The sequence below is a fragment of the Lycium ferocissimum genome, chromosome 7, assembly GCF_029784015.1.
Source record: "Lycium ferocissimum isolate CSIRO_LF1 chromosome 7, AGI_CSIRO_Lferr_CH_V1, whole genome shotgun sequence".
Lineage (NCBI taxonomy): Eukaryota > Viridiplantae > Streptophyta > Magnoliopsida > Solanales > Solanaceae > Lycium > Lycium ferocissimum.
This window is the reverse complement of record NC_081348.1, coordinates 45252062-45264556: the sequence shown is the minus strand read 5'-3', so window position 1 is coordinate 45264556 and position 12495 is coordinate 45252062. Positions and strand designations below refer to the sequence as shown.

Here is a 12495-nt window from a genome sequence, read left to right as displayed (position 1 = left end):
AAAAAGGGAACTTCCCTTTTAGAAGAAAGGGGATTAGTTTTAAAAAACACCAACCTCTAGTTGCCCAATTATTCACCCAAAATTCGTGGGTCTAAAATTTAAAATTTCACACTATCATTAGACTCATCATAGTATACTTATACTAAACTTTCAAGTCAAACTACTCTATACTCTAGTTGAAATCGCAAAGTTTGTATATATGCCTAGCCGAATTCTCAATACCAGCAATCAACAACTTGATAACAACAACAAAACAACAACAACATCATTACTACCAAAATTTTCCATCAAATACACCCCGTATGATATTTTCTCCGACTCCTCACAAAGCAGATTATCCACATAATTATTCCACAAATTTATCTCCGTAATAAGCCTTAAATGATACAAAAGAGAAAGATTCATACCTTACTTCGCTAATACCGCGATATCTCCAATACTTGCCTTACTCCAAGCCACAAATTCACCGCAACACAATATTATAATCGTAACTATACGCGGCGGAATTAATCTCGGAGATGATTTTTTTTACTTAACTCGCGTTGAAATTTAATGGAGGAAGGTTGGAGAATTCTCTAGAATTTTGGGAAATATTTTTGGGCTGATTCTTGGCTGAAAATGAGGGGTTAAACCCTTTTATATAGTTGCTCCGAAGTCCCGTGCGCATCGTTCACCATAAATATTGTAGCGATTCTCTTGTTCATCCGCGGAAATTATTTCGAGACCTAAAACTTTTATACATCGATCTCTTTATTTGCATACTTGGATATGTCCAAAACTCCATAAACTCCATACAGTCTGTATAACTTATTCAACATCGCAAACTTAGCAAAAACTTATTTTATTTATGTATTTTTTTTTCCGATTTGTTTAACCTCCAACCTTCGCGGCACTTACTATCACTTGTTGAACATAACATAAACACTTATAACTTCAAGCATAATCTGTCCTTTGAGCTTATGTGACTAACCTATGATGCAACTCAACGCAAGAGAATACGGGATGTAACGGATAAGTATGACGTTGAGAAGCATTCTGGTAATGATAATTCCTGTGATGCCTTTGCTCGTCTTTTGAATCTCAAATTGATGCCACTTCTCAGGTAATTGAGGAATAGAATTGAAGTTTACACCTTGCTTGGATGGTTGTTACGTATCCTTTTTTAATGTATCGTATTATATTGTATTGTACTATATTATTTTGATTAATACTCTTTCTGTATTAATTTATGTGGCACAGTTCAGAATTTGAGAGTCAATCAATTTAATTTTGAACATGAATTCGGGCATCTTGAAGTTTTTTGAAATAACATTTATATATTTAGAAACTACGTAAAAAATACTATAAGTCACGATAATTGACAATTCTATGAAAAAATTAAGGTCAAAGAAAGACTTGTTTGAATCTCGAAATCCGAAGATGCTACATAAATTGGGACACAAGGAGTAAAATATTTGGATATATTGTATCGTTTTCCGTAATTACATAATGCAACACGCCAACAATTTGAAGGACAAACTGACAAGAGAAGTAGGATACGGGTAGAGCTATTATAAAATGGTAGGGTAAAAAATAAAATAAAATTTAACACCTTGTTTGGATGATTGTTACATATCGTTTCTTAATGTATCGCATTGTATATTATATTATATTATATTATATTATATTATATTATATTATATTATATTATATTGTATTTGTACTATATTATTTTGATGAATACAACAGTTGAATAGATTGTATCATTTTCCGTCGTTACATAATGTGACATACCAACAATTTGAAGGACAAACTGACAAGAAAAGTAGGGTACTATGCAGTAGAGCTATTATAAAAAGGTAGGTAAAAGATAAAATAAGATTAATAGATAATAAGCGAAACAAAATGAGAAAAAAAAAGGAAGGTAGCGACATGATCACACCGAATTGATTGTTACATAAAATGAAGGTAGCGGTGATCACACCGAATTGATTGTTACATAAAATGACACTTTTTGTACGATACGCTATTATAAAAATTAAGTTCCATCAAAACAAACACTATATTTAAACTAACCACACAGTAAAATACAATAGGGTAACAACCATCCAAACTATGTGTAAAATATTTTGTAGTTTGATTTTTTATTTTTTATTTTTTATTTTATTGTTCGGTTTTGTAGAAAGCAGAGATGGCTGCTATGGAAACGAATAGAGCTAAAGCAGTGGCGATGAAGGCGGAGGTACGGCGAACGAAGGCTCGTTTAATGGATGAAATAAAAAAGTTGCAAAAGCTTGCTCAGAAAAAGGTAAATTTCTTAATATTTAGCTTATTTTGTGCTTGTATGTTGTTGTTGTAGCTTATTTTGTAGATGTATGTATTATTGGAATAACTGTTTTGTGAATTCTGCTGATGGTAGCCTGTAAGTTGTAAGTTTCCATTAAAGTTTGCTCATTCTGCTTGTTGCGTCTTGATTCCAAATATTTTCATAAAATAGCAGATGTAATCAATTGAAATTTGGATAAAAACTTGATAAATTTATATGATCCTAGATAAAACATGGCTTTTTTATTAATCCGTACTTGAGTAGCTTTAATATAGTTGCTATAGAATGGTGATTGATTGATGGATAGCATAACTGGGGAAGTTAAAAGTCTTTGAGCTTGATTTCATGTTATGTGCTCAGTTTCAAGAATAGTCCTTTAGCTTTGCGTCAAGGCAAGTTTCTCTTTTTTAGTTTTAAAATAGGTGTCGATATCCGTTGGGCCCCGATTATCCATATTCGTTCCACGTAAGGCCCGTTTAAGAAGCCTCCTACTAGGATTCTTTCCATATCAAAGCTCGAATCCCAGACCTTTGGTTAAGAATGAAGGGATCCTATCCATATACTCGATGTGATCTTGAGCCATATGGATTGAATTGGAAAGGACCTTAGTCCATTTCTTCTTCGTATGTTCAACAAGGTCGAAATCGGTTGATAGGTTTTCATGTTGTAAGGTCACGTTGAGCAAAATGGTTGTCTAAAGAATGAAGTTCGTCAAAAAGAAAGTTAGTTGCTTCCAACATTCTCTGAGTATCAAGTTGTTGGTGGTGTTATAGGCATATTTGGTATAAAGAATGTTTAACTGCTGAATTTCATTATCCAATTGGACTTTTAGGTTAGGTATGAAATTTTTCCCATTTGGAAAATGTTAGTTATAACTAGACTGCAAGCAGGTTAAAGGACTATCCCAAGAGGAACTGGAGACTCGTGGTGATTTGGTAATTATGTTATCAGAGAAAATTCAGGCGATACCTGATGGGAATACTGATGCAGCTAAAAAAACGGGAGGTTGGGGGACTTCAGCTTTCAACAAAAATATAAAATTTGACTCAGGTATTAATCAATATATAAATCAATTTTTTTAGCTTTCGTTACGATTGGTTCCTTGGTTTCTCATGATGTCAAACACATATCTTAGAGGGACAGTTCGACGATGGTTTCTATGAGCAAACTGAAGAGGCCACTCAGTTTAGATCAGAGTACGAGATGCGGAAAATGAAACAGGCTTGTAACTTGCCAATTCTTACTCTTTTAGTTCTTTAATTCCTTTTGCTCTGTTATTTTTTATCACATAACAGAATTTTGAATTCCACAGGATGAAGGGTTAGATGTTATTTCTGAAGGTCTGGATACACTGAAGAATTTGGCTCGTGATATGAACGAGGTTGCCTACATTGCCTGACTTGCCTCCTAAACATGATTCTCAGGAAATAATAATGTTTCTTGATCATCGTTTAATTTCACTTTATTTCAGGAATTGGATAGGCAAGTTCCTTTGCTTGACGAAATCGATACAAAGGTTAGAATGATTTCTTAAATCTCCGTTTATTGGATTACTGTAACAAACAATTAACATTTCATGATCAAACTTCGGTTGTATAACAGGTGGATAAGGCAACCACCGACATCAAAAACAATAATGTCAGACTCAAGGAAAACATTAACAAGGTACTCCTAAAGTTTATTAGAATTCCTTCTCTCCTTCCCAGTTCACAAATCAGATTAGTTTCTTTGTTTCAGCTGAATTTTTTATGAGGTCCATCTACATTTGTAATTTTTTTCTCCAGATAAGGTCCAGCAGCAACTTCTTTATCGATATAATACTTATCTGTATCCTTCTGGGAATTATGGCCTATCTTTACAAGTGAGTATCCATCTTTGGAAATTACTTTATGTTGGTATGCAGCTTTATGAGCCTTCCTTGATGATAAGTATGCTCAAAAGTTAAGCAAAAACACCGCACCATTATAACCGTTCCCATCATAATCTGAACCTAGGGGAATCTGAATTTCATTATTTTCAAAACAGGAAATTTGCGAAGAAAATAAGCATAGAAAAAAGTATTATGACTGGTATTCGCTTAAATGTATTATGATCTAAGAAAGAACATGTCAGTAAAGTTTGAACCAAGCAAGTGTGTCACCTAATTAATGATCCAAGCAAGTCTGCGCGGATTTGGAAAATTATGTGTAGCTTTAGCTTACTTGGTAACCTTGGTCAGTTATCTTGAGCCTGCCTAGAACAAAATGATACAAGAGATTCTGATTTGGCTCAATGTCAAACTGGCTAAGCCATTAAATGGATTTGGTTTGAAAATATATCAAATATAGACGTGCTGATCTATGAATTTAAGCAAATTAAGTACTAGCATTTCATTGGGAATCAAAGGCTAAATAATGAACCTTGTTGGTTATTATCCTCATGCCTGATAAGTATTTCTAAGGCGCAAAAACTTTTTATTGGTGCAGTGTACTGAAGTAAGTACTAGGAGCTTCATTTCACCCTGATTGATATCCCATGGTCAGGTGTAAGATGTTCATCTACTCCACCACTTGCTAATTCTATATTCTACATTTGTACCGGCCTCAGGAAATCCTAGAATTCACAGTTAAGGATGTATAATGTGCTACTTCACCTTTTTATTGTATTCTAATAGATAGAGATGCTCTAAATTATAATAGCCTGTTTGTAGAAGCCTAATTAGTTACTGTATTCCAGATCCTTATATCCCCCAACCCCCTACAAAATATTACTGTTATCCAATAGCTGTGCTTGATGAACTATGATGCTTGTGGAAATAAATCAATTTTATCGAGCAGTCAAACTGTTTTGACCACTTAAAGAGCAAAAAAGATAAATGAACAGAATTCAATCCATTAACAAAGAGTGTTTGTTTTCTGGTGGGAGGGGAGGGGGGACGAGCCTACCAGAGACAGGGGCAGAGCTGGAAGGAAAGTTACAGGCTCGGCCAAAACCTTGAATTTGTGTTATGAACTTCACTACGTACGTACAAATTTTAAATTTAGAACAGTCATTAGCACTCATTGTAGAATTCAGAACATATAAAGTTTAAATCTTGGATCCGCCTTTGATCAGAGATGTTTGTGAGGCAGCAGAACTTTCTGAATAATTCCCATAACATCCAAATAGAACCATAATACACCATTGTATACGTACCTCGAAACCACACATTAATAGACGGCAATGGCCTAGTGAATAACGTGCCTTTTGCTCCTTATTTACCTCATTCCTTGAAGATTTTGTCTGTCTACTGGGAAATTGTCACCAGTTACCGCAGAAATCTCTCTGATAGTGCAGATACATTAAAACCTTGAGCATTCATAAATGTGTTCGATGGAATGTCCTACACATGCATACAAGTTTCTAATCATGAACATAAAAACACTCTTTAGAAATAGAGGACATCTTAATTCTACTTAGTTTGTATTACTTATATGAATCTTTTGAGTCTATTGTGTTTTAGTCTTAGCTATGTCAGTAATGATTCTAAAAAGTTGTAAATCTTTTTAGCTAGTTTCCCTAAATGTGATTTTTAAGCACAATTTTTTGCTTCTTCCAGAAAGCAGAAAATTTTACTGGAGTATCTCTCAATTATAAAGACAACATTCTTCTGATCTGTCCTTTTAGCTAGTCATCTACACTTATATCGGAAAAGGTCCAAATGTGCCCTTAAATTTTTCGAAATTGAGCAGATATCCCTGGCATTAGTAGTTTAGCTCCAATATATGCCTCCATCCAATAGTTGGTCTAAATATGCCCTTCATTTATCGGAAGCCCCCGATTAACCTAATTAGCTAATTATTAATAAGCGAAATGGCCAAATATGCCCTTAAAGTATGAGAATTTGAGAAGATATGCCCTTCGTTAATAATACTCATGAATGATGCTCAATTGAATGATTTTCTCGGATTTAACCTAATTAATACTGTTTTTCTTCGTAAGTTGATAATCAAATATTTTTCAAAAAGATGTCAAATCTGTCGTAAACTAAAAAGAAGTACTTCTCAAATGAATTGGTAGAACATAAATTACTTTACTCTAAAAATACTTCTTTCAAAATCTATTTTTAAAGGATTGACCGAACATACTATTATAACTAAACTAGGGAGTGAAACTGAATGCAGACAATACCTAACGCATATACTTTGACTCCCTTAAGCATTAAAAAAAGGCTCATGTGCAAACTTGGGACTTTGGAGTAGTTGAGTAAACTTAGGGCATATATAGGTCTACTTAAAATGTCTTATATTACGTTCTCCTAGATGTTCTTCTGTCTGCTCTTTTTTGCTTTCTTTTAACCCCTTTTGGAATCTACCTCTTTCCAATTCAGTTATTGCGACTTCATGCATAATTTTACGTACCCACGTTCACCTAACCTAGACAATATAAGCCCAGAAACATATTCACCACCTTACGACAATTCAATCTTAACAACTTTACCCAATGAAAAAGAAAGTTCCTCTCGAAATGTGTCTTGGTAAATGATTATTGCCATTCTAGTCTCCATGTTTACACCAAACAAATGAATGCATAATGTTTGTCGTTCATACGCATATATCTTGGTTGAGGATCATATGTATTGCTATTTTAAGTGATATGTATTCCCCGTGTCCCATTTTATGTGGCATGCGAATTGTCCCAACAATAATGTCACATTTCTACATTTAGAAACAACTTAATTTTAAGCTTCTTATTTTCTTAGCTTAATGGGATAATCTACCACCAGACAAATATATGCGGCTTGTTTTAAACCACCCAATTAAAATACTTTTTTTAAAAAAACTTTGTGCCGACTCAAACAGTGACACATAAAATGAAATGGAAGAACAACAACAACACACTCAGTAATCCCACAAGTGGTGTCTGAGAAGGATATGATGTACACAGACCTTATTCCTGCCTTTATGAGGTAGAGACGTTTCCGATAGACCCTCGAGTCAAAAGAAAAAAAAACAGTAGAAGTAACTACAAATATTAAATTGCTTGTTCTGTTGTAGACATTGGGTGCCGACAAATTACAAATATATATCATGTTTTTATGCCTTCTATTTTCATGTGCAAATATTTTTGAGAAAGAGAGATAATTTTGTGGAGGACAGCTTTGGTAGTTCTATAGCGCGGAGGATTTGACAGCTATACTTCTAGTCCTGCATTATTGTGAAATAAATATTCCTTATGATCTTCTGATTGTTACATAAAAAATTAACCAGGATGTAGCAAGAGTAAACAAAGAGTTTTTGAATTCTTTAAAAAATTGAGCATGAAACTTGTCCTTTTGTTCATTAAGCTTTAAATCATGAGTTTGGGAAAGAATTGGAATCATTTTGGAGCATCTTTTTTTGTCAATATGCTGCCAAAACAAAAGACAAGTGACTGAGCAAGTCGAGAAGTTTGGCCAATGTACACTCTCTGTGTGTGATAGAGATTTAACCTTGTTCACCCCATTTTTCATCGGGGTCGGAGCTATAATGTTAGCTACGAGTTTGGACGAATTGAAGACGGAGTAATTTTTAATTATAAGGTTTTGTATATGTGGTAGAAAATTCATTAAATATGTATGTATAGTTAATTGCAAATTCCATAACTAAAATATAGTATATATGAATTCAATGAGAAGGTTCAGAACTCATAAAGTCTAAACGTTCATTGCACCATGTATAACAACTAGGCTTCTCTAATAGCTTCAATTATGGGTGCATGAATGCATGATATATACATCTAAATATTCTTTTTCTATATTATTAGTGTAGTTTAACCTGTACAATAATTACCGTAAAGATGATCAAATTGCGTAAACACACGAAGCATACAAAACGTAAATTTGTAAGTAATGATACACTAGTATCTAAATTAACAACGGTCTACCCAAAGATTTAAGCTAATAGTTGGTTAGAATTTCATACAAAATGCTTCTAAAACTTCAAGATTCAAGAACACACTGACTAATGTTGGGGAAACTTTTTCGACTTCAACTTCTAACTTCAAATATTATTTTTTCAAATTTTGATCAAATCAGGACCAGGCGCGCGCCTAATAACAGTTCAAGTAATATAATGATTCCAAATTAAACCGTATTTCATCATAGCATATCTTAAAGTTTCAGGTCCATATAAGTTTACATGAATAAAAATAAAATTTCAAAAAGGGTAAAAGTAACATACCAGTAAACTTAACTTTTTCTGAAATCTGAGTGTTATCACAATTGGCAATGAGCCTAGATAGTCACAGGTTCCACAGTTCGTGGTCCATATATAATAAAACAGAAGCATAGAATAACACTAAAAAGTTCTTTTTTCTTAAAAAAGTTAAAAATCTTTCTACATGCAGCAAAATAATACAATGTGAGTTAAAAGCCATGTCGCTTTTTGTCAAGTCTCTTCCATGGCCCCCACAATTCACAAGATCTCTAAAAATTATTGCTTTCTATTCTCTTTTTTTTCTTGAACATCTTACGATTCCAATTAAAGGAAAAAAATCTAGTAACCTACTAAAATATCCCAGAATTATTACCAAACTTGGCCAGCTCATGACTTTGTTGCAAAAATGACCTTTTCTCATTCCCTCCAACACCAAGAAAATCCCTTGTTAAATTACCTTCAATATTCCCACTAGGAATATTTACCTGCTTCCCTTTACTTTGCATCATCATCAAAGTATTTGAATTGTTTCCCACTAAAGAAGTTGCATTTGTGGCCCCTATTAGCAGGCCATTTCCCTGAATATTGTCAATAGTAGCCACATTTGAAGCACCTGATGAAGAATTATTCATCATCAAGTTGTTCAAATTACTAAGGCTAGATGAGGCCATGAGCCCAAATTGACTGCTAAAGAGCGGTGAATTGCTGCTGCTGCTCCTTGTTGATCCAAGTTGGGCTGCTTTTTGCAATAGTGCTGTTGCTGACATATGAGCTGCTGGTGGAGTTGTTATTTCTTGCTGCTGGCTATTATTGTAATACATTGGGCTAATTGTTTTGTTCTCTTCTTCCTCCTTTAGCACTCGTGGCATCGACGACGACGAGGCGCCACCACCGTTGCCATTGATGAACCACTGAATATTATTATTGTTGTTGTTATTGTTCTGTGATGAAGACAGGCCCAACATGTGTGTATGTGGTGCCATCTGAACTAACTCATGAGGCAAGCTGCTTGTTGTGCTTGATGGTGCTGATAAAAAGTCATTGGGGTTACCTGCATGTAGAGGCAGATTAGAATTTTAAATTCTAAATCAGCGTTCAACGTTTAATCTAATGACTTATCAAACTTACCTCATTGTACTCTTGCAAATACGGGTCAGAATTTAAAATTTGTTTGACGTTTTAGTAAATTTCACCGTATACATATTGGGTTCAGTTAAACTCACTTACCTGCATAGCCAGATTCAATATTTTAAATTTTAATTATGGTTTCAGCATTTAATGTACTTATTACATATATTGCTCGGAATCTTTAAAATATTGCTACACTCGTATCGGATCCTCCAAAATGCACCCCCACACCATCTTTGAAAATTTCAAGCAGGATAGCTTATTACTTATTAGACTGACGTCATTATACTTTTAAAATTATGGAACATAATTTATATTTCTAAATATTTTAGTGACTTTCAGCGTATACATACTGAATTTAGTTGAACCCGCTTACCTGAATTTGCATTGTCATGATGAAGCCAAAGTGGTAGCCTTGGTTTTTGTCCATCAAGATTAATTTGATGATGACTTGAAGGGTCTAATGATCCCAATCCCATTAATTCAGGCCTAAATAAAGAACCAAATTGAGAATTTCCACTCATGTGCTGCTGCTGCTGGAGATTATGACTAATCCCACCATTAAGCAATTGATTTCTCAAGTTATTAAGATTTGCTGCTGCTGTTGGGACTGACGTAAATCTTGCACTTTCTTCAGCTAATGCATCACAGAATGCTCTGTGTGTTATAAAGCTGTCCTTCCTGTTTGATTGTCAAAAAAAAAAAAAAAAAAAAAAAAAAAAAAAAACCCCTTGAAGAATCAACAATAAAAAAGGAATTACCGAAGAACAAATTATGTAGCCAACAAAAAAATCTATCGTTATACCTATTTAGCAATGGATTAGCGACAAATTATTAAAAATTTAGCTAAGAGCAATTTTGCAACTGATTAGCGACGAAGTTAGCAGCTAATTCCAGTGAATCTTGATTGAGTTGAATTAAATTTTACATAGATCTAGAGCATTTATTTCCTCAACAAACGAATCATAGGACTCACTACATACATTCTCCATTCAATTAAATTCTGTACAATAAATTTAAGTCATATACCTGGAAAAGAGTGTGCCACAGTCACATTTGTACTCTCTAGTCCCACAAATCTTACTATGAGCTTTCCAATCAGATTGAACAGCATATTTCTTTGAACATTTTTCACATTTCCATTTCTTCTCACCATGCTTTCTTGAATAGTGTTTCTTAATCCCTGTTAAGTCCCCTAGTGCCCTTGAAGGATCGTGATGGACACATGATTTTTCTGGACAAATGTAAACTTTTTTCTTTATCACTTCATCCTTGTTTCTTTGCTTCAATTTCCATGGCAAGTTGTGACCCCTTCTGTGGAGTTGTAAATTCTGGTCCCTCTGGAAACCCTTGTTGCAGATTTCACAGATGAATCGATTCGTCGCCATCAGGGATTTTGGTGAAAGAGCTATCACTTCTGCATCTGGATCTGTTTTAGCCAAAAAAATGTTAATTATGACAAAACAAGAGAGAAAAAAAAAAAAAAGGAAAACAGAAAATGAAAATCTTGAAGGAATAAATCATGTTCTCGATAACCCGAGGCCGATTTAGAGTATTGGGAGCGAGTTCAATTAACATCGATTATCATTTTCAACTGAAAAACCCTGAAAAAAAAAAAGGAAAAAAAGAAAATCTTGAAGAAATAAAAGATGTTCTTGGATAACCAGAGGGGAATTAGAGTGTTGGGAGTGAGTTCAATTAACTTCGTCTATCATTTTCAACTAAAAAATATATATCGTGGAAAACCTTGAAACGTAGTGGTATAAATATTAAGTTCTAAACTCATATTTTCTTCAAAGAACTCAGAACCTCGAACCCATTAAATATAAATCCTGGATTGTCTCTATTACAGAATAAGCTTATAATGAACTTGCTAGAATTGCTTACCTGGATTTCCTGGGAGATTTCTCTTCCTCTTATTAGAAGCTGGATTTGAATTAGGGTTTGGATGATTATTACTACTAGGGTTTGGATCTTGAATGAAACCTCTGATAGAAGAAAGTCCATTATCAGACATCATTTTTTTTTTTAAGCTCAAAATTTGGACAAAACCAAGTATAGTAGAAAACAAAATGAAATGAAAAAAAAAAGAACCAGCTCAGCTCAACTTCAGGAGAAACCAAAAGATTTGCTGAAAACAGCTAAATCCCAAGAGTACACACTGTACAATGTTTTTGTTTTAAAACCAAAACAAACAATAGTTGTTATAACATTAACAACTAAATATATGATTCCATCTTCTTCTTCTTGATTTTCTTCTTCTCTGAGTTTGTGTTTGATTGTAGTATATAGTAGCAAAAATAATGGCTTATACTACTATGGCAGTAGCTAGCAAAAGAAAGAATATTTTCTCTTCTCTCTACCTTTTTTTCCCTATTATTTTATTCCTTATCTCACACGGTTTTTGTCTCTAAAGTCGGTCAGCCATAGTCTAAAGTGGACCACTTCTCCTACCGCTCACTCCTGACACGGATTTAGAATTTAAAATTTTCGAGTTTTATGGTAGTTTTTTACTGAGCTGCTTTCGTTTGCTTGTTTTGAGTCGAGAGTTTATCGGAAATAACCTCTCTACCTCTCAAGATAGGGATAAAGTCTGCGCACACTCTATCCTTCCCAAACTTCACTTGTAAAACTACAATGAATATGTTGTTGTTGTTGTTGAGTATTTACATAATCCCAAGTTATTATTATAACCCAATGAACAAGACTCAGAATCCTGCAAGCAATTTTTAATAAATTTACAGTGGGGTAAGTGAAGAGAATAACTGTATCAGTATATGAATATACTTCTGCCACAGCTTTGCATGTAGTGTGGCTTTCAGAAAACTAATTTCGAGAGAATTTCTTTTATTTTGAGAATTTGAAGATTCTGCTTTTGAATTATACTACTCTTTCTGTCCATATTTA

The 12495-nt window shown here is 33.9% G+C and overlaps 2 protein-coding genes across 3 annotated transcripts in view; one reads left to right on the top strand and one right to left on the bottom strand.

Annotated features, from left to right (window-relative positions):
• LOC132062902 (syntaxin-72-like) overlaps positions 1–5078 on the top strand; it is a 7578-nt gene extending 2500 nt beyond the window's left edge. The window contains exons 1-9 of one of the 2 annotated variants that reach the window (XM_059455375.1): positions 1023–1102; positions 2162–2287; positions 3196–3355; positions 3441–3526; positions 3618–3686; positions 3777–3821; positions 3908–3970; positions 4090–4166; positions 4771–5078. In XM_059455375.1, the coding sequence (XP_059311358.1) occupies positions 2171–2287; positions 3196–3355; positions 3441–3526; positions 3618–3686; positions 3777–3821; positions 3908–3970; positions 4090–4166; positions 4771–4783 (630 nt within the window). In that variant the 5' untranslated portion in view covers positions 1023–1102; positions 2162–2170 and the 3' untranslated portion in view covers positions 4784–5078. Of the gene's footprint in view, positions 1–1022; positions 1103–2161; positions 2288–3195; positions 3356–3440; positions 3527–3617; positions 3687–3776; positions 3822–3907; positions 3971–4089; positions 4167–4770 lie in introns of those variants that run through there. The other variant, XM_059455374.1, reaches the window with a different exon arrangement.
• A 3518-nt stretch (positions 5079–8596) lies between these two features.
• Positions 8597–11962, bottom strand: LOC132065337 (zinc finger protein BALDIBIS-like). The gene is made up of 4 exons (XM_059458676.1): positions 11476–11962; positions 10618–11017; positions 9965–10269; positions 8597–9511 (listed from the first exon to the last, which is right to left on the bottom strand). Exons 1-4 carry the CDS (start codon positions 11606–11608, stop codon positions 8811–8813), a joined length of 1539 nt encoding a protein of 512 aa, XP_059314659.1. The 5' UTR covers positions 11609–11962; the 3' UTR covers positions 8597–8810.
• Between the last annotated feature and the right edge of the window lie 533 nt (positions 11963–12495).